This window comes from Triticum urartu, chromosome 5A (genome assembly GCF_056163025.1).
Source record: "Triticum urartu cultivar PI428250 chromosome 5A, HENAU_Tu73, whole genome shotgun sequence".
Lineage (NCBI taxonomy): Eukaryota > Viridiplantae > Streptophyta > Magnoliopsida > Poales > Poaceae > Triticum > Triticum urartu.
Window position 1 is genome coordinate 630136260 of NC_141877.1, and position 22346 is coordinate 630158605.

General features: G+C 45.4%; 1 protein-coding gene and 1 long non-coding RNA gene across 10 annotated transcripts; one reads left to right on the forward strand and one right to left on the reverse strand.

The window, feature by feature from the left end:
• Nucleotides 1-476: 476 nt before the first annotated feature.
• On the forward strand, nt 477-4322 carry LOC125511210 (uncharacterized). The gene is made up of 4 exons (XM_048676531.2): nt 477-877; nt 1201-1311; nt 2773-3290; nt 3576-4322. The coding sequence occupies exons 1-4, from the start codon at nt 557-559 to the stop codon at nt 3970-3972; spliced, it is 1347 nt and encodes a 448-aa protein (XP_048532488.1). The 5' UTR covers nt 477-556; the 3' UTR covers nt 3973-4322.
• Nucleotides 4323-7712: 3390 nt separating this feature from the next.
• LOC125511212 (uncharacterized) lies at nt 7713-15805 on the reverse strand. 9 transcript variants are annotated; one of them, XR_015602951.1, is made up of 10 exons: nt 12990-15805; nt 12476-12722; nt 12216-12294; nt 11349-11385; nt 11084-11175; nt 10938-11000; nt 10757-10842; nt 10468-10487; nt 10332-10391; nt 7713-10245 (listed from the first exon to the last, which is right to left on the reverse strand). It is a non-coding gene; the product is annotated as an uncharacterized LOC125511212 (long non-coding RNA). The 9 variants fall into 9 exon arrangements; XR_015602949.1 differs by having other exon boundaries at nt 12528-12722; nt 12990-15801; XR_015602948.1 differs by lacking the exon at nt 11349-11385 and having other exon boundaries at nt 12990-15802.
• Nucleotides 15806-22346: the final 6541 nt, after the last annotated feature.

The following is a 22346-nucleotide window of genomic DNA, read 5'->3' on the forward strand; positions in this document are numbered from 1 at the left end:
CTGAGATCCACCAAATCTCCATGGTCCAAGGACCATAGGAGATGAGGCGGACCGGCAGCGACGCCGAACGAGGCGGGAAATATGGTTGGGGAATATAGTACTAAAATTGTATACTAAGTAAGCAACAAGTAATATGAATCGGAGGGAGTAATATTTTCAAAGTAAAAACTTTATAAAATATACCAAGTTTATAGAAACATTTATCAACTTACATTACTAAATCAATACCATTAGATCCATCGTAAAATATATTTTCGTACGTAAATCTTCGGATTTTACCTATAAATTTGGTCAAAGTTTACAAATAAGTTGTCTTTAAAATATATTATATTCACTATAATTTGGCAAGTAGTGAGTATGTGATGCTATTATAGTGTCTGAGTACCAAATGTGGAAGTTTGGCTCCCCGGCTTGAATTTTTGGAAATCCACATTTTGAAGTTTGAAAAAAGAAAACATCGCCTCCAACTCCACCGGGCCCAAACTCCCGGCCCGAAGCAAAAAGAAACAGCGGAAGCAAAAAGCCCTAGCCCGCTCTCCCCCGCTCCGCGGCTCCCATGGCGGAGGAGGACCCCTCCTCGCCGGCGCGCCAGAGCCCGGGACCTCAGCCGCCGGAGGGCGCTGCGGGCGACGCCGACGCCCCGTTACCGGCAGGGTTCATCTTCAGGTGCGACGGCGCGACCAAGCCCGAGTGCTTCAGGTACAGGGTGCTGGGCCTGCCGCGGGGGAGGCTGGGCGCCGTCTCCCGGATCAGGCGCGGCGCGGCGCTCTTCCTCTTCGACTACGACGCCAAGTACCTGTACGGGCCCTACCGCGCCGACTCGGACGGCGGGCGCGACCTCGAGCCCGCCGCCTTCCAGGGCCGCCTACCTGCCCAGGTACCGTCCCGGCCCCCCTCGCGTTCCATGCCTGGAGTCATGGGTGATTGTGCGTGTATGAATCCTTCCACCATCAAGGAAGGATGCAGTGATGATTTTGCCACTCGATGCGTGACTGAAATGTGGGTCCTGGTGCCACATTTCAAATCTGTATGGTTATCTCCTAAAAGAGTCCTGTCAATTTTAATTTTTCTGAAATTTCAGTTCATCTTGGCTCGTCTTATGATCTTCAGTTTCCAGTGGCATCCAGCAATCAACTTGATAGATTAGCCGTACATTATTATTTCTCATAATTTGAATGTTCAGTGTTCTTGTATACGCAGGTCAAATTCATGATTGATGGTGATTTCATGCCTGTCCGAGGGAAAACCGTAAGATACACCATAAAAGAGAATTATCCCGGCAAATTCGTGCCAGAACTTACCTTTACACAAGTAAGTGGAATCAGTGTTTATTGATGTTTTGTACTTGAGTAGAGGTGAAACGAATTGTGCTGAATCTTCCCTGTAGACAACTCCTGTACAAAATGGTTCGAACTTAAGGCAGTCTGCCAGATGAACACTCATTCTCGCTTATTTATGGTCCTCTGTACAGTGGCGGATCCAGGAATTCAACTTTGGGTGTTCAAAATTTTTTTTCACCCTAACAAGGAAGTCCATTGGTCCACGCGAATACAAAATTTTCGTAATAACAACAAATCTCAAAAGACGATTTTTATTTACAAAGAGATCTATATCTTTAAATCAAAAGATAATTCATTTGTTTACTTTTTTACTAAGGAAATCAATCCAAAGATAATTCATTTGTTGTTTTTAAATCAACAATCTTCCTCTTTATTAATGTGGTCATGTACAGAGCTATATATATCTCTAAATCCAAATATTAACTACACATGTAAAGGTCAACGAATGGAATTTCAGATTGGAACTTTGGACTCTGGTCCTTGTGGATTTGGACAAAGTTTTTTTTTTGGGAGTATTTGGACTGAGCTGATCTGCTGAGTATCTCTCGTGCGTGAGGGCAGAATTATTTTTTTTAGGCAGTGCGTGAGGGCAGATGTGACTTGTTGGTGCTTCGGCCTGTTGGTTAGTGGGCTGTGCCGCTCTAGCCAATGCCCGATGGGTTAGTATTGATCTGTGGCAAGCTGCTGCATAATCTCTACTTTTCGTATTTTTGTCATATACGTAGTACTATATATAGGAAATAGTTTGTAGGAAATTTTGGGTGTACATCTGTACACCCATGACCCATAGTGGATCCGCCCCTGCCTCTGTATACATTAAAGTATCAAACTAGTCAATTCACATCTTGTTGTGCCTAGTTTGAACTACGAATGGAAGGCTATTTTATGAAAACCAGTAATTAGGAGAGCCATGTGCTTCAGAACTTGCTGCTGTGGCGTAAGCATATGTAGAAGCAAGTCGAGATTGAGAGGGACTAGAATGTACTAATATTTAATTCTTTATTGACTATGATTTAACTTTGAGAACTGAAGTTTATCTTTGTAATAATGCCTTTATTTTGCATCTCAGCCATTTATTTTGTAGAACCCAGATATTCTTTAGCATGACAGCACCCATAGTGTTTCTGATTGTATTAAGCTGTTTTGTAATCAAACAGTTTCTTTTTCCTGGAAAAATAGCAACATGGTATAGAGATGAAAAAAGTGGGTGTAATGGGAACACGTTCTTCTTTCTATCACTTCTTCTCTCGAGCTTTTAGGTGGAATTACTGGTATAGTCATATCAGTGTATCGGCTAGTTGGAATAGACAGGAATAGCACATTTATCTTCCATCTTTCTGTTCTGTCTTAAATTTTATCAGTGCTTAGCTGTGAAACTATATCATACATTTACCTGCATTAAATTTCCATTGTTTTTGGTATTCTGTTGTAGGTTGAGAAATTGAGAGCATTGTTCCGTCCAATTATTTCACTGCCAGTGCCAGAGGCACCACCCCTGCATTATGTTGACAACAGCCATCCCGCTCCATCTGCTGCTTTTCTGCCTCCTTCGGCTTCATCTTCATACCCAACACAGTCAGCTGCTTATGTGCATCACCCAAGCGCCTATGTTCTCACCCCAGCTGCTCATCTGGCCCCAAATGAACCTTATGCATGCCCAGATTCTCAACCTCCTGCTCGGACCGCTCAATTCGCTGCACCTGCTTACTGTGTGACCACAACTGGGCATCTGTACCAGGCAAGTTATCAAGCATATGGCCCATCGCCTGCCACCTACCACTACGCCCAAGCGCCTCCTTTGCAACTTGTCTATTTGCAAGCCCAACACCCTGTGCGAAAACATGTTACAGACCCTGCATGTTCCTCTGATCCCAACTATGATGCTAATGGGAATGATCCGTATCGATATGACGCTGTGAAGTCTCATTACCAGGAAACTACTTCTGGGAGGTATGTATGGTAGCCACCAATTGGGCCTAGTACTTCTCTGTTTCTTAATATCTGCTACATGCAAAGCTATTTTTTGCAATCCGATTTGTATATATAGGTCAATGCCGGCTTGTTGACGTCTCAAAACCGTACTGTTCAGCTAGTCTAGATACTTCTGAAAATGAACTAGTCGCAGGGACAATGTAGATCGGAAGCCACCATCTATTCCCGTGCCTTTTTTTTTTCCTTTGCTACATGCACAAGTAATTGATCGTGCTTTTTTCGTCGTACATTTTTGTGTTTCAGAGCTGCTGCACCACATGAAGTGGCCGCGACAAACCTCCAACTTGTCATGCACTATGGGTACGCCCCAGGCAGTGAGGGTGCAACCAGAGAAACTACACAGTCCAGTGCTGAAGGAGCTGCATCGGCGATCTACTCCCATGCGGGTGCCCCAGCAACCACTCAGGCTGCGCCATTGGTGTACGCCGTCGCAGCTGCACCACATGAAGTGGCCGGGACGAACCTGCAACTTGTCATGCACTATGGGTACGCCCCAGGCAGCGAGGGTGCAACCGGAGAAACTACGCAGTCCAGTGCTGAAGGAGCTGCATCAGCAATCTACTCCCAGGCTGGTGCCCCAGTGACCACTCAGGCTGTGCCATCGGTATATGCCGTCGCAGCTGCACCGGCTAACCTGTGATTGCCCTGTCACCATTCAGTCTTTCTTGCAACATGGTCAACCCGAACCAAGTGAGCTGTTGCTCTGCCCTGGCGTGTTTCACCATTCTACCCACACGAGGGACTGGAAGTTCAGATCGGCGAAAGATGACATCGCTCTCCTTTCTGCTGATGTGTTTGGTATGATGTATAGAAGGATACTAACTGGTAGACTGGTGGTACTAACTGGTAGCTGTTGGTGTCGAGATTTGAGTGGTATAAGGTGATGTAACTTGTGAGAGCAACTCTAGCACAGTTCCTGTATGGATTACTTGTATGACACCATATCTCAATAAACCGCCAAAAGGGAGGAAACCTCACTCTGGTTGATTACATGATCACACAAGTTACAAGATTTGTTGATGGCTAAAATCATGAAAATACAAATAGTGGCCAATATACGCGCAGGCAACATTTGTTTGTATTTTTTTCATGACACATGAGGTTACTTTCCATGAAAGAAATAATTTTTACCATTTGGTCTTTTCGTACATACATAGAGTAGATTAATTATACTCCCTCCGCTCTTATATTATGGGACAGGGGGAGTACTATATAGTTTCTCGCAAAAAAAATATTATATAGTTGGCAGAGTCTTCAGATTTAGGGAGGTTACAAAAATAGATGGCACATATTTGGGAGACAAAGAGAATAGTTGTCTCTCTGCGCACAAATTACAAATTACAATTTAAAATTCTAGATTTCACTTTGCTGTTTTCAAAATTTTAAATAATCTAGGCATGCCACTGGAGCATAGACATTTACATTGCTAAAAAAAATATTTTTTCTATAGCCGCATCATAATTGAGCAGCTACATATTTTCGTAGAACAGTTGTGGCACATATTTGGGAGACAAAGAGAATAGTTGTCTCTCTGTTCAAATAGAGTTATCTTGTGATATTTTTTTCTCCCGTAGCAACATTGTTTGCTAGTTATACATACAAAAAATACGTAGTAAACATTCTAAATAACTAGCTAGGAACTAACATACATTTGAATTCAATTTAAAGTGGTTTCAAATATTCGAAACAACATGAAGTGCATTCAATTATTTGCATTCGAGATCATGACACTTGTAAATCATACCTAAAGGGGGCATCAGTCTTTGCTTTGCTTTTGAACATAATAATATATACTCGTGCACAACATAGATTCAAATTTACCTCCTCCATTCCAAAATAATCATAGTTATAGGATTTTCAAGAGAGTTAAATTTTTAAAAGAAGCCCATAATTTAGTGAGTTTTTTAATAATGTCGGCGGGCGTGTGCAGAACACGCTTGTGACACCTTGGACCGGTGACGTCCTCTCGATGGTTTGTAGATGGGGCACGAAGGTGTGGACCTACACTACTAATGCACGAAATGGACACGATGATTTACCCGGGTTCGGGCCGCACTACTCCTGCTTTTTGTGCGTTTAAGTTGGTAGATTAAGAGCTACAAGTCCTTCTCGGGAGCATGAAGCATTGCGTATCCCTTCTGATGTTCTACTTAGTGTCTAATCTCTCTACTGGAGTTGTCTTTCTCCTGCTCCCCCCTCCTCTTTTGTAGCCTGGACCTCCTTTTATATTTCAAGGGGGTACCACAATGGCTTCAATGCAAAGAAAATGGTCTGGGTCCGACTAGGTAGGTGAGCGCATTAAATGGGTAGTGATGTGTCATATTCTTCTATCTTCCGGGAATGAACCTTAGTCTTGTTAGCACCAAACCATGGTGACACCTGCGCGAGGCGCGACATGTCTTAGCACAAGTGTGCACCATGCAGCAGCGTAGGTGAGTAATTCACCCCTTGTGTCTTGTCCATCGTCTGGCGCGCCTGCCCACCGGCCGCGTGCCAGAAGGGTTCTGCGAGCGCAGAACGGTTGCGCCACGCGTAGGTGAGGCGATAGCTTGTTGCCGAAGGCTGGCTGAGTGCGTGCCAACTAAGGACAACCGTTGTCGGACGAGGTCATTCATGTGTCTTGGCCGGCGATAGTCGTTACTGGACAGCTTGATCTGGATTCATAGGTTATGACAAATGGGGCCCAAATATTTACAAAAAGCAACTGAGTCCCTATAATTTTCAAAAAAGAGAGCAATCAGGTCCTGTAATTTTCTAAAAAAAAGGGATTGGGTCCTTGTAAAGAAAAGAAAAAAGCAATCGGGTCCCTAGGCCGATCCCGCTCGACCTCTCCCTAGAATCGCCGCCCACTTCCCTCCATCCCCTCCCCTGCCGGTGACTTGAGGAGGCTGAGCTCTAGCACATTGACTAGGGGTGCGTGGTCAGCGTCTCCCCATGGCGCGGCGAGCAGCAGGGCCTATGGTGACTCGTGTCCAGCAGCACGTGGCGGCTCCCCATTGGTGCGGCCACCAGCACGCGACCTCAGGCGGCTCGCAGCAAGGAGCACATAGGGCTCCCCGCAAAGCCTCATACTTGCACAGCAGGAGCGGTGAGCGGCCGGTGGGCGCAATAGGTGGCAGCGGCGAGCGGCCATACCAGGGGTGGCAAGGAACCGGGGACATCAACACGTGGCGGCTCACGAGCACCGACATGCGCAGCTCTGTGTGCACACCCTGCCCATCTATAGCAGCCAACGGAGGTCACCTAACTCAGACAGGATTGCTTCCCTAGATAGGGTCAGTCTGCGCCGGGGGGGGGGGGGGGGGCAGGGGGCTTCCTCCCGTTGGCTGGCCATGGTGGTGAGCGTGTGCGTCGACCACGAGATCCTCCATGGCTGCATCAGGGAGCGAGCAACATGAGGAAGAACACGGAGTGAGTAATAAGAGAGACAACAACGTTAACATTTTATGCCACGTCAGCTCCAACGAGTGGGCCATCATTGTCATAATCGTGATCAATTTTAATGCACTCGGTCATTTGGGTTTTTTGAAATAGCCGACCCCAAAGTTGATAGTTATCAATGAAAAATAAAATCTGATAGTATTTTGGAACCATAGGCCGAATTATAGTAGTTTTATACTATTTAGTACTCAAATTAAAGGGAGAAACACGAGGGGTTTCCATCATATGGATGTACGTTTCTCTTATACCTCACTTATAGCGAGGCAACCTTCCGACTCGCTGAAGTCACACGAGCGTATGGGCCGGCCCAGTGCGCGGGAGGCCACTGCCTCTTTTGTTTCTTTTTTCATGTTTTCATGTTTTTCATTTTTCATTTTTTTACTTTCGTTTATACTTACAAGTATTCTAAATAAATATATTATGAAACATTTTACATAAAACATTAAAAAATGCTAAGCAAGCATTTAAAAAATGTTAAATTTACATAGAGAAAATGTTCCTCATGTATACTAAAAATGTATAAAAAATATAACATGTGTGAAAAAGTTGATCATGTATTTAAAAAATGATAATCCAAGCATTTGAATTTTTTAAAACAAGTATTTAAAAAATGTTACTCAAGCATTTAGAAATTGTTAAATGTGTATAGTAAAATGTTTTTTAACACTAGAAAAATGTAATCATGTATTAAAACAATGTTGACAATGTATTTAAATAAAATGTTAATTCAAGCATTTGTATTTGCAATGTTAATCAAGCATTTGAAAAATGTTGACCATATATTCAAAAATATGAATGAAGCATTTGAAAAAATGATAAAAGTTTATAGAAACTATGTTGACCATGTATTGAAAAAAATGTTAAACTTATATTTCAAATCAAGGATTTAAAAAAATGTAAAATGTGTACAGAAAAAATGTTGACCCTCTAGTAAAAATATTAATCAGGTATTTAAAAAATATTAACTATGTATTGAAAAAATGTTGACCATGTATTCAGTAAATATTAATAAATAATCTTAATCTTATACTTGAAAAAATATTAAACATGTATATTACAAAAATGCATAAGATATATACCAAAAATGTGTATAGAAAAACAAAAGAAAACCAATGAAAAATGAGAAAAAGAAAAAAAGCGGAGAAAATGAAGAAGAGAAAGAAGCTAGTGAAAAACAAAAAAAGAAACAAAGAAAACCATAGAAAATAAAAAACCAGTAAAATAGAGAAAATAAACGTAGAAAAACGGTGAAAAAAGAAAAAGAAAAAAGCCAAAAAACCAGTGAAAACCCAACGCCTTTTCTTTAACAATGTCATGACCTTTAATTAAACACGAACCCGATGGTGGACAAGTGGCTAACAGTGCAACGCTACAACCAGGGAAAAACCCTATTCGTCGCATTCTGCGGCAAAGTGTCAACCTCTTGCACACCCATCGATCGTTCATGGGCCGGCCCATGACGGTGCTTCCAACATAGAAAATCCCTGAAAAACACGAAGAGAGCGAGGAATCTGTTGCCGTCATGGGCACTATACATAGAAAATCCCATGACGGGTGCTTCCTACAAGAGAAGGAAAACAAGCGCTCGGTCGACTGGGTGGTTGGGCTGCAAGCCCATGAGGATGGAAGGGAAGCAGTAAAAAATAAAAATAGAAAGTGGTTGGGCTGCGGCCTGGGAAAGAGAAGGAATTGCAAAAACCGAACTCTTCACAACCCCAACAAAATTGCAAAAATTGAACGCGTCAATGACCATGGCCCTATTGCGGCTGTGGCCACGACGCTCACTGCACTTAATCCCTCCCCATCGCCGCAACCCCAACATCTTGGGAACCCCTCCTTGACACCGCAAATCACCACCGCGACGACTGCAATTGCGACGCCATGTTGACAAACCTCCGACTGTAATCCCCCTAACACGCCACAAACCACAGCAATCGGGTGAATCAAAAACTGCTGTCGCCGCCATGTCAACCGCTCAACATCCATCGAACCCCACGGCGGAATGTACCCTATAGAAAACAAAAAAGAGGGAGTGGTGGAGCAGTGTACGCCTTACCCAATGCTAGAGCCGATGAAGAACTTAGACTCCCAGCGGTCGAAGACGCTCGAATCACCAACGAAAACAAAGAAACCATGAACCACATGCGGAGCGAAGCGCGAGACGGGGTAGGAAAAGGTGGGGGAGTGGCATTAGTGGAGCGAGGAAGGGGGGATATAGGGAACGTTCACTCCACCAATAGTTAGCACGAACAATTTCTACGCCTCACATGACGATCGTGACGCCAAGATCCATGCGATGCATCCGAGGGCACAGAGCGCGTTCACACAACATCGGTATAGAACCGACGCAAGTTGAGCACGTTTTGCCTAGCTAGCAGCGCCCAGTTACTTGGGACAAACAACCTGGGACGTTTTTACTTGACAATATACATCCACACCGACAAGATTTAAAACCAGTAGGATTAATTTAGGAGACGAAACAAATCCGAACAGATAGCACCGCAGCAACATCTAGTGCGCAAAGCACGACTGTCGGTGTCCCTAAGCAAAATGAACAAGGGCAGACTGCATTTTATTTTCTAGTGAAGCCATACACCACCCAGAACAATCGAACATTCGCTTCCCTTTGGTATTATCGTAAGTAAACACTACTGATCTCATACAGCTTGAGAAAGGAATCAGGAAGTTCCTGGCATGCCTAGAATTTTCATAGCAAGGATGGATGCATTTCAAAGCTTGAATCACATGCTATCACATTATGTAACCACAAAGAAGGTAATGTAAACTGCGTGCAATGCAAACAATACAAAGAAGGTAATTGCAGCTCCCTCCACATTTTCACATCCGGGCTTGGGACCGGCAAAGGCAGTGTTACACCACAACAATACACACACCAATCATTCAGCAAAGCATACAAGACACGCAAAGCACACAACACACGCAAAGCATACAAGACACACCATCAAGCAAATGCAATATTCACACACACAGTCACAGTCACACAAAGAGTCAGCCAAAACAGAGTCATAGTCACACACAGAGTCAGCCAACACATAGAGTGACAGTCACACACAGAGCCAGCCAACACACACAGTCACAGTCACACACGCACAGTCAGTCAGTCACACACACACGACACAGTAACAACCAGTCACACACACAAGACAGAACACACACAGTCAGTCACACACACAAAACATACACAGCCAGTCAGTCACACACACACAAGACACAGTAACAGTCAGTCACACACACAAGACATAGAACACACACAGTTAGTCACACACACAAAACATACACAGCCACAGACACACACAGTCAGTCAGTCACACACACAGAGTTAGATGATTATGCCACCTAAGATGTTTTGTATGAATTCAAAAATCAGCTTCATATTAAGAACTGCATCACCTGGATCAAATGTGTCTTCCCCAATAGCGGCCATAACTTGATTGAAGAATAGAGCAACCGTCTGCAGAAAGAAGAACAAAATAGTTAGCATGGGCTGCGAATAGAGAAAGAGACTCCAAGAAATAACAAGTTACTCAAGGCAATTACATGTTCATTAGCGATTGGAGGAAGTCCACCGAGGTAAACACGCCGAGCATGCCGAGTAGCCTAAGAAAAGAGTGGTCAGACATATGCATTACAGAACAAGAAAAATCTCAAGCACAAAGAAAAAGATCAAGCATACCTACTGTGTCATGGCAGTGGCTGCATAGCAAGTGGATCGATGCAAAGAGAAGAAAGAATTAGGAAGTAATAACAAAACATTTTGAATAATAAAGAAGTGTTAAAGTTAGTACGACCGATCGATAACATCATTATTTATGCTGCATAGCAAGTGGATCAGGTGGGTTCATGCTGTCATCACCAAATAAACTGCAAATCAGAGTGAACCTGGTTGCTTTGTGATGACAGAATGGACTATACACGATTTGACTACTAGCTACACTGAATCATAAAAGGAGCACACTAGTCACCTGTCCTAGGGCGGATAAATTGAACATGTTTGGGAGCATGTTCGGAAACATCCCAGGATCAGCAGCAAGAAGTTCTGGTAGCTGACCTACAATGCATCAACAGAGGGGCAAAATGCATTTCAGCAAACCATATAAAAATAAAACAATCAAAAGAATACCTCTCCCGACATTGCTTGCCTACCTTGCAATGAGATCATTCTGGTGGTCCATAGTTGTTTACAAGGTCAATAATTTTGTCATCTTCCTGTAGAAAAATATCATCAATATAACTATAAAATGTGCAAAAGCTTTTTTTTTCTTGAGCAAAGTCAGAGTGCAATTAAAAACCTCTTGAGTCCAAGGACCTTTGATGCACTGTTAAAAAACCTTCTGCCATGGATGTAAACACTGCATCTCTGTCCTGCCCGGAAATAATTCAGCTGCGAAGGTAGATACTGACACAATATGTGAGCTCACCACACTTGCATATACAGAACAACGTCCAAAGAAGTATGGCGTTACTATATAACTAGCTAAAATGCATAATGTATTACCAACCGTGAGATAAATATTGTGTACAAAACTGGAAGGGGTTAAATTCGAGAGGGATTACCATACAAACACAGACCAAGTTGATAGGAAATCTACGGCTTCAGTTCAAACACCAGAAGCACACCATCAGAACAACCATATAACAAAACAAATTAGCCATCATGAAAACCTCCATCCACCCTTGGATTCTACACATTCTAAGCACAATCATCATACTTGATGCAGGAAAATATAGAGCAATGCATTGAAGAATGTCCAAAGGGCAATGGTACTACCAACTACAAGGTATGTAGGTCAAAAAATGACATGCCCATGACCTTATTATACAGAAATATCCATGCATTATGATGTGCCAATAGGTAATTATGGAGCGCTTGCACAATGACACAGTCACAATCAACACACAAACACACACACAATCAGTCATAAAATGACACACAGTCATAGTCAACACACAAACACACACAATCAGTCATAAAATGACACACAGTCACAGTCAACACACAAACACACACATACAGTCAGTCATAAAATGACACACAGTCACAGTCAACACGCAGACACACACACAGACACAATGGAGCGCTTGCACACAAGAAACAGACAAAGAAACACATACACATACAGTCAGTCACACACACAAACAGTCAGTCACACAAACAGAGTCATGGTCACACACACAGTCAGACATAATGGAGTGCTTGCACACAAGAATCAGACAAAGATACGATGAAACTAATCGAAGACATGAGAAAAAGTAAACTGTTTGTTCAAGCTTCCCGTTCAAAAGCTTCAACTCTGCATTATTTTAGTTTATATAGCTTCAATTCCAAATCTCTCTCTGCATTACCCAACTACAAGCCAGGAGGTCACTACTGTTATATAAACAAAGACGAGTGTAAGAGAGACAGAGCAAATTAGGAGGTACCTTTTCTTTATCACCAAATTTCAAATTCTGCATGTACCAATATTGTATTTTGTGTCACAAGATGAACCTAAAGAGCCCACTAGGAAAATAATAAAATCAACAAATCAAATGAATCATGGAGAACATCATGTAGAATAGTAGTAGTCCGACAAATCCAAAGAAATTCAAGTATATATGTAGATAATCAGAGCTCATGTACATGCAAACCTTTCCCTCCCATAAGGTTATAAATTTGCTAGCTGAAGATCAAATTTGATTACCTTGGTTGGTAAAATAGAAAGCGAAAAGAACCCTGAGCAGTCCTTGGCATACCAGTTTTATGACTGTAGAGGTGAGCTAAAATTAGAATAATGAGCTGTTCAGATCAAGATGGCCCTCAGAATCAGCTGTCTTCTATTTATGCTTGAAGTCATCATGACCAATTAGTCTTGGAATTGCCAAAATATTTCTGGTGCCATAGACATCTAACTTCTTTCTCAAAGAAATATTCCAATAGAATTATCTGTCCTGGAAAGACATACTATCAACATGAATACTTGTGAAGTGAACAAGGAAAACATGGCTAAATAAGCATTTTGAGACTACAGACATCAACATCGCAAAATGTAAAAAACATATTCCAATGATTCTTTGTAGAATTCTCAGTCCTGGAAAGAGTACCATACTATCAGCATGAATACATAATCTTGTGAAGTGAACAAGGAAAACATGACTAAATAAATGTTTTGGGACTATGGACATCAGCATCACAAAATGTAAAAAACATAAATATACCTCGCTGCAAGCAAACCCAACCCACCAGTGTCCGTAGCAACACAAGGAAGAGCAAATGTGACATGTCTATGTCCTACCTGAAATACTTAGAAAAGCTTATTCCAGTGACTGGACATCAGTAATACAAAAAAAAGAATATGATATCCACATAAGACATAACGAAACATATCACAAAAAAAATGTATTGCCAAACACCACGGTAAACATGATTATTATGATACAAAAAATAAGGAACAAAAAGGGAAAATGGTGCTATGATGAGTGAGTGAGATAAATAAGATAGGCATGGAATGCATTGGATGCCAAATCGGCCACGCAAAGGAGTGGAAGCCAAGCAAGTGAGTGTTACAAGAGTCAAACATTTCTGCTCAGCCTATCATCATCTATCAGCAGGAGAGAAGCCTGACCAGTGCACGTCTCTCGATCCCTGCCTGCTCGAAACGGCCTACATGGTTTGCATCCCTGAACACATCCCCATATATGAGGAGACATCATTGGAACACAAGCAAAGCATGAAGAAGAAACCAATTGGACAGACCATATAAGCAGTAACACAATCATAATCACCCATCTAAGCAGTCAAACACACAGTCACACACAAACAATGGAGCGCCTTGCACATATGAAATGGACAAAGAAACATACATAGATAGGGGCACATCACACACACAGTCAGACACACACAATGGAGCGCTTGCACACAAGAAACACACAAAGAAACGGACAGTGTCATATAAACTCAAGGCAAATCTATAAGAGATGTGGTTAATAACTTGAATAAAACACATCATAGCTAGTATATACTAACACATAAGTGATCATAACCTCAAAAGGGAATAAAGAACCGTAGAAATGTATTGTCGAACACCATGGTAAATGATTATGATAAGAAAAATTGACGGCATCAATGTTCATACACACACAAAATAAATACCACTTACGAACAAAACCTACTTGCATTGAACATAGATTAAATAAAAAAATTAGCAGATTTACACTATATTAGGTCACAACCAGGTTATAAACAAACATAGCATAAAATCTATATGCAATCCAAATCCTAATCACGCACAGGCTTCCGAAGTGCATGGCATGGCATACATAGCGACTAATACAGAAGTCAGCATTCTCGATATTTTAACCAGTGAGTACAAAATTTGCTCCAAGTTGATGCCATAAAATTTAACAGGACAAGCAAAAGGGGCGTGGCAAAAGTGAGCAGCATTGATAAAAAATATGTGATGAACGTGCTTTCACAAATAAATAAATTCCGCTCACAATAGAATTATATGCCCAGGTGTCAATGAAATAATTCTGGAGTTATGCTATGCAATCTAGAACGAAGTGTAGGGGGGACTAACTAGCAGCACCTCATCTAGTACTCGTATGAAAATGGAAATAACAATGGGAGGAAACCTTGTCCAACAGTAGCAGCAGCAGGTGTTCAATTAGTCAGGCACTCTGCTCTACCTGCCTGCAAGAAATGGCACCCACGGCCTACATGATTTGCACCCCTGAACACACATCATCATCTATGGGAACACAAGCAAAGCATGATAGAAAGTACAGTAATAACCAGTTGAAAAGAACAGAAACAAGCAGTAACACCCATCAGAACAACCGTAACTAATCACCCCTGCATCAAGGATGAGAGCACACACGCCTGCAGAAAGTGAAACAAGCTAGCACGACGGTGGGCGAACCAAGCTAGTACAATCAGAATCGACAAAGGAACCAGAGTATCAAAGGGCATGTCTCTGACGGACGAACACGAACACGTACAAGCTAGTCGTTGAGATCTGAAAACAACCGACGAGGTGACGGAGCCTAGGAACCCAGTTGAACTAGCACGACAAACCTCTCTGTCTCCCCATTTCCGGCCGTAACCCAATTTCAAAACCAAGACCCGACCGTTCCTGTAACACTCGCGCTGACACCGAACACGAAACGCAAGCGCACGCAGAAATTTCTCAATCGCAAACCAGACGTAGACCCTCGACGAGACGAACCAAGAACACGCGAGCGCATCGGGGCGACGGCGAGAGGGAGGAAAAACGGACGATGGCGAGGACGAGCAGAACCAAATCAGAAGAAGCGACTCTGAACTGATGAACGGCGGCGACGAGCAAAATCAACTCGGAAGCGATTCTAAACCGACGAATCGAGCACGAGCAGAACCAAATCAGACGCGACTCTACACGAACGAACGGCGGAGAGAACGAGCAAAATCAAATCAGGCGGGACTCTCTATCTAAACCGGCGACGACGAGGACGAGCAAAACCAAATCCAGACGCGGTTCTAAACGGACGAATCGACCGAGCGAGGACGGGCAAGATGAAATGCGACTTGAGGAGGACAGAGGCACGACCCGAATGAAGAGAGGAGGAGGAGGAGGATGAGGAGCAAACCGGGCAGAGCGCGGCGAGGAGGGGAACGACACGGCGCGGACGAAGAGTGGAGGAGCAACAGACCTGCCAGAGCGCGGCGAGGAGGAGAAAGGCTCGGCCCGGACGAAGAGTGGAGGAGGCGCGGACCGGCCAGAGCGCGGCGAGGAGGCGAGAGGCGCGGCCCGGGAGAAGAGATGAGGAGGAGCGGACCGGGCAGAGCGCGGCGAGGACGCGAGAGGCGCGGCCCGGACGAAGAGGGGAGGAGGAGGAGCGGGCTGGCCAAAGGGCGCGGCTTTATAGCCGGGGCAGAGGCGGTGGCGCCAGCCGGGGCAGAGGCGGTGCCGGACACGGCTTCGGCGAGCAGGCGTGGCGTGGTGGCGGAAGTAAAGAAGGAAAGTGGAGCGTGGAGGGCGTGGGTTCAGGCCGGATCCGGATCGGGTGGGCAGCCGAAGGTGGCGGCGGTGCTTCCCGTTGGGGATTTGGGGGAGGACAGAGGAATTTCCTTTTTCTAGGGTGGACATGGGGATTTCTATAGTAGCGATCGTGCCGTGCCGTATTTTTTTAGAAGAGTCCCTGCCGTGTCTTAGAAATTTATTTTAGTATGCTATATATTGGCATAGGAGTACTTATACTTACCATGTTAGGGCGTCTCAAATGATGATCCATAAAACGGACATGGTACTCGTCCTTGGACACCAACATTTATATGGGAGTCAGCTATTAGCCAACCAGGCATGTGTGCATTTCAAACCGTATTTAAGCGAACCGGACTAAATGCGTGCAAATTGGACGATTTTAATGTTAATCGCATGAAAATCTTTACATTTCTGACATATTTCATTAAATAAAAGCTACTGGACTTAAACCTAGTATAAATCTAAAGTGGCGCACGCCCTCCGAGTCCTTATTCTTCTCATCCGTGCCCATGTCGAGCGGCTGTGTCCGGACTGTCTGGCAACCAATTGAACCATGCGGAGTGAAGGTGTGGTCACTAGCAAGTAAGAGTAGGACATGGGACATGGATCGCCTCACGGGATTCGAGGCCTTGCCGCCTCCCACGCCCCACTCCTCCTTGTCAGAGTTTGTAGCCTGCCCGTCACCGATGCACACGTGAGGTCAATGATGAACGTGGACAGACCGGCCTCGTCGTGGAATCAACGCCCTCAAAGCATCATTGGCAGCACGAAAGATGTGCAGTTGCCAGCATCCTCGTCCACGACCGGCTATGCCGCCTCCGTGTCTGACAGCGTCGTGATCACGTTGCAGGCAGTGCGAGCGTGTGCGGCCTCGTACAACACCCATTGCTCGGTGATAAAGTTGGGGTTCTCCGCGCCCTTTGCCGTCTCAGCCTACTCGCTCGCGAGCTCGCCTTAGATTTGCCCTTTTGGCAGTTGGTGCTGCTTGAGGAGGGAAAAGTTGTACCTATTCCTCATGCGCCTGCCAGAACACCGACATCGACTGCGGCGCTGGCTGTTGCTCTGCTATGGTGTCCTTGAAGTGTGCATGTACATGATCCATGGTCAAAAGCTGGCATGGAATGACGCGGACAGGGGCGCCGACTAGTCGTCGGAGGTCATCTCCATCGTCGGGTCGTCGCCGGAGAACTCCGAGGAGCTGGCTGATAGGTCGACATTCATCTGCCTCGCACGGCGACCTTGCCAGCCGGCCGGAAGGGTGGCCAGCTCGTGCTTATGCTCTATCGAGGGGCTCTTCCACAATGCACCAAAGCTCCCCATCATGACGGAGGTGGTCCACGAAGGAGGATGTGAAGCGAACATGGTGTGGTGTGTTTGTGCCGAGTGTGACCTTGCGTAAATAGGGGATGCCAGCCAGGCGTGTCCTTCTGCCCGACCCGTTTGTTTGCTTACTTATCCCCTACCCACCCACCCCTTTCTTCATTAGATTTTCTTCTCATTGTTTGGCTTTTGCTTCGCGGCTTGACACTATTTGTCCGTTGCCTCGCTCTGCTGGAGGTTCTTTTCGTGCTTCGCTGATGCCGCGCGTCTCACTTCTTGCTTCGTTGGAGGTTCTGTTCAAACTCTAGTGTCACTGCTTGTTCATCGCTTCGCTTCGCTGGAGCTTCTCTTCATGCTTCTCCCTTTGTTGTTTAACACCCCGTGTGGGCTTCGTTCTTGCTGGTGTGTGAACCTCGTCGGTTCTTGAGATGAGTTTCCTGTTCGCTTGTTTATTACTCTGTTCTTCCTATTTTTGCTTTGAATTGCGTTGGGAAGGAAGGGGCGGGCATCGCTCTATCTTCATTTTTACCTTCTCCTTTTAAGTTGAGCAGGGGTCATTTACCTGAAAACAAGCGGCGCATCAAGGAACGACGATCTATTTGGCTGGATTAAAATCCATGTTCCAGGGCATGTAAGCTGCCACGTCTAGAAATGAAGGATTTTTGTGGTGGCATTGTCCTTTTTCTTTTGTACATGTTGTAAAGTGTACCATAACACCCCTCTCCTACAGACCTCCCAGCTAAAAAACATTTTGAACACACATATGGCAGATTTTTACGTAAATATGATGAACGTTGAAGCAAGTACCCGAGTTTCTTTTCTGAAAGTTCACTACACAAAGTTCAGACACGTAGACGGGAAGCAATTTGAGATGACTATCCCTAGTTAGATAGATTGAATTTGTATGGACACCAAATTGTACCTCATGTCAACCATCATAGCAGAACAGGCTGTCTCAGAGACGGACTCCAGATGGTGGAGGACACGGGTGTGAATGATGCCCGTGTGTAGCAAGGTCGTCGGGGACCAGCGTGTACTTAAATGGAGACCACCGTGGAGGGGAAATGAGTAGTTTTTTTTAGAAGCGCTGCTATACACATGACAAATCTGCGGCCGATGCCCGCACGATTCGTACGTGGCAGCGCGAGCAGCAAGAGTGCATGCAGGAGCGCACTTGGGGAGGCAGTATCGTTCGGAGGTCGTGCGGGAACAATCGTCTGTGAAGCAATTTCGTTTTTTTAGGGGTAGAGGGGAAGGCCTCATGAACCTCCCGGGCCGCTCGCGCGGGCGGCTCTGGAGGCCAAACCCTAGCCCCGAGCGCCCCTTCCTGGATAATCCCTGGCCGCTGCCGCCGGCGGCCCCGGCGGTGGTGGCGGCACCCGGCCGTCAAAGGTGGCAGGGCGAAGGCTGCTTGCTCTGACGGGGCTCCTTCGCGCGGGGGAGAGCCGTCTCTAGGGCGGCGCGGTGGCTGGTGGTTCTCGGTGCGGCGGCGCACGACAGAGGGCGTGGGGAGTGGTGGAGCACGGTCGCGAGGTGGTGTGGGGTGGTGGTCTCCGTCGAGCTCTGTGGTGGAAGCCGGTGGTCGCGACGCGGACCTTGGCGGCTGTGGATCTCGGCCAGAGGTGGCCGGGAGCGGCGGCCGGGATCTGCTGTGGTGGCCGGGGCGCGCGGTGAGCGGCGGCTCTCGCCGGCATGGCTTGATGAAGGCGGCCCCTTTTTGGCGAGATGGTGGCGGCGTGGCCGGAATCGGTGCCGAATCTGAGCTGGAGGCTGTGTAAGTGCATCTAGTGCCACCCCTAGTTGGTTTTGGAGTATTGACGACAAACCTAGTTGAGGGACTAATGTGTTTGTGAGAATTGCAGGATAACACAGGTAGAAGTCCCTCATTGATTCGGTTTTCCTACCAGAGATGACCCCTAAAAATGTATGAAGACATTGATGTCAAAGGTGGTTTATGAAGATATTCTCATTGAAGACTATGACAAGAGAAGACATCGCATGAAGCCTATGGAGCTCGAAGACTTAGATCTTTCGTAGTTCTTTTTCTTCTCCGTTGAGTCATAGGAACCACCGTACTGTTAAGTGGGGTCCAAGAGAACCAGTCAGAATGACTGAAGTGTTGGAAATATGCCCTAGAGGCAATAATAAATTAGTTATTATTATATTTCCTTGTTCATGATAATCGTTTATTATCCATGCTAGAAATGTATTGATAGGAAACTCAGATACATGTGTGGATACATAGACAACACCATGTCCCTAGTAAGCCTCTAGTTGACTAGCTCGTTGATCAATAGATGGTTACGGTTTCCTGACCATGGACATTGGATGTCGTTGATAACGGGATCACATCATTAGAAGAATGATGTGATGGACAAGACCCAATCCTAAGCCTAGCACAAGATCATGTAGTTCGTATGCTAAAGCTTTTCTAATGTCAAGTATCATTTCCTTAGACCATGAGATTGTGCAACTCCCGGATACCGTAGGAGTGCTTTGGGTGTGCCAAACGTCACAACGTAACTGGGTGGCTATAAAGGTACACTACGGGTATCTCCGAAAGTGTCTGTTGGGTTGGCACGAATCGAGACTGGGATTTGTCACTCCGTGTAAACGGAGAGGTATCTCTGGGCCCACTCGGTAGGACATCATCATAATGTGCACAATGTGATCAAGGAGTTGATCATGGGATGATCTGTTACGAAACGAGTAAAAGAGACTTGCCGGTAACGAGATTGAACAAGGTATTGGGATACCGACGATCGAATCTCGGGCAAGTATCGTACCGCTAGACAAAGGGAATTGTATACGGGATTGATTAAGTCCTTGACATCGTGGTTCATCCGATGAGATCATCGTGGAGCATGTGGGAGCCAACATGGGTATCCAGATCCCGCTGTTGGTTATTGACCGGAGAGTCATCTCGGTCATGTCTGCATGCCTCCCGAACCCGTAGGGTCTACACACTTAAGGTTCGGTGACGCTAGGGTTATAGAGATATTAGTATGCGGTAACCCGAAAGTTGTTCGGAGTCCCGTATGAGATCCCGGACGTCACGAGGAGTTCCAGAATGGTCCGGAGGTAAAGAATTATATATAGGAAGTGCTATTTCGGCCATCGGGACAAGTTTCGGGGTCACCGGTATTGTACCGGGACCACCGGAAGGGTCCCGGGGGTCCACCGGGTGGGGCCACCTGCCCTGGGGGGCCACATGGGCTGTAGGGGGTGCGCCTTGGCCTATATGGGCCAAGGGCACCAGCCCCTAGAGGCCCATGCGCCAAAGGGACAAGAGGAGGGTAGAGTCCTAAAGGGGGAAGGCACCTCCGAGGTGCCTTGGGGAGGATGGACTCCTCCCCCCTTGGCCGCACCCTTCCTTGGAGGAAGGGGCAAGGCTGCGCCCTCCCCCTCCCCCTTGGCCCTATATATAGTGGGGGAAAGGGAGGGCAATCCAACATAAGCCCTGGCGCCTCCCTCTCCCTCCCATGACACATCTTCCTCCTCCCGCAGCGCTTGGCGAAGCTCTGTTGGAATCCCGCTACTTCCACCACCACGCCGTCGTGCTGCTGGATCTCCATCAACCTCTCCCCCCCCTTGCTGGATCAAGAAGGAGGTGACGTCGCTGCTCCGTACGTGTGTTGAACGCGGAGGTGCCGTCCGTTCGGCGCTAGGATCATCGGTGATTTGGATCACGACGAGTACGACTCCATCAACCCCGTTCTCTTGAGCGCTTCTGCGCGCGATCTACAAGGGTATGTAGATCCACTCCTCCCTCGTTGCTAGATGACTCCATAGATAGATCTTGGTGACACGTAGGAAAATTTTGAATTTATGCTACGTTACCCAACAGTGGTATTAGAGCCAGGTTTATGCGTAGTTTCTATGCACGAGTAGAATACAAAGTAGTTGTGGGCGTTGATTTTTGTTCAATATGCTTACCGTTACTAGTCCAATCTTGTTTCGACGGTATTGTGGGATGAAGCGGCCCGGACCGACCTTACACGTACTCTTACGTGAGACTGGTTCCACCAACATACATGCACTAGTTGCATAAGGTGGCTAGCGGGTGTCTGTCTCTCCCACTTTAGTCGGACCGGATTCGATGAAAAGGGTCCTTATGAAGGGTAAATAGCAATTGGCATATCACGTTGTGGTCTTTGCGTAGGTAAGAAACGTTCTTGCTAGAAACCCATAGCAGCCACGTAAAACATGCAAACAACAATTAGAGGACGTCTAACTTGTTTTTGCAGGGTATGCTATGTGATGTGATATGGCCAAAAGGATGTGATGAATGATATATGTGATGTATGAGATTGATCATGTTCTTGTAATAGGAATCACGACTTGCATGTCGATGAGTATGACAACCGACAGGAGCCATAGGAGTTGTCTTTATTTATTTATGACCTGCGTGTCAACATAAACGTCATGTAATTACTTTACTTTATTGCTAACCGTTAGCTGTAGAAGTAGAAGTAATAGTTGGCGAGACAACTTCATGAAGACACAATGATGGAGATCATGATGATGGAGATCATGGTGTCATGCCGGTGACGATGATGATCATGGAGCCCCCAAGATGGAGATCAAAGGAGCTATATGATATTGGCCATATCATGTCACTATTTGATTGCATGTGATGTTTATCATGTTTATACATCTTATTTGCTTACAACGACGGTAGTAAATAAGATGATCCCTCATTAAAATTTCAAGAAGGTGTTCCCCCTAACTGTGCACCGTTGCGAAAGTTCGTCGTTTCGAAGCACCACGTGATGATCGGGTGTGATAGATTCTTACGTTCACATACAACGGGTGTAAGCCAGATTTACACACGCAAAACACTTAGGTTGACTTGACGAGCCTAGCATGTACAGACATGGCCTCGGAACACAAGAGACCGAAAGGTCGAGCATGAGTCGTATAGAAGATACGATCAACATGAAGATGTTCACCGATGTTGACTAGTCCGTCTCACGTGATGATCGGACACGGCCTAGTTGACTCGGATCATGTAATCACTTAGATGACTAGAGGGATGTCTATCTGAGTGGGAGTTCATAAGATGAACTTAATTATCCTGAACATAGTCAAAAGATCTTTGCAAATTATGTCATAGCTCGCGCTTTAGTTCTACTGTTTAGATATGTTCCTAGAGAAAATTTAGTTGAAAGTTGATAGTAGCAATTATGCGGACTAGGTCCGTAAACCGAGGATTGTCCTCATTGCTTCATAG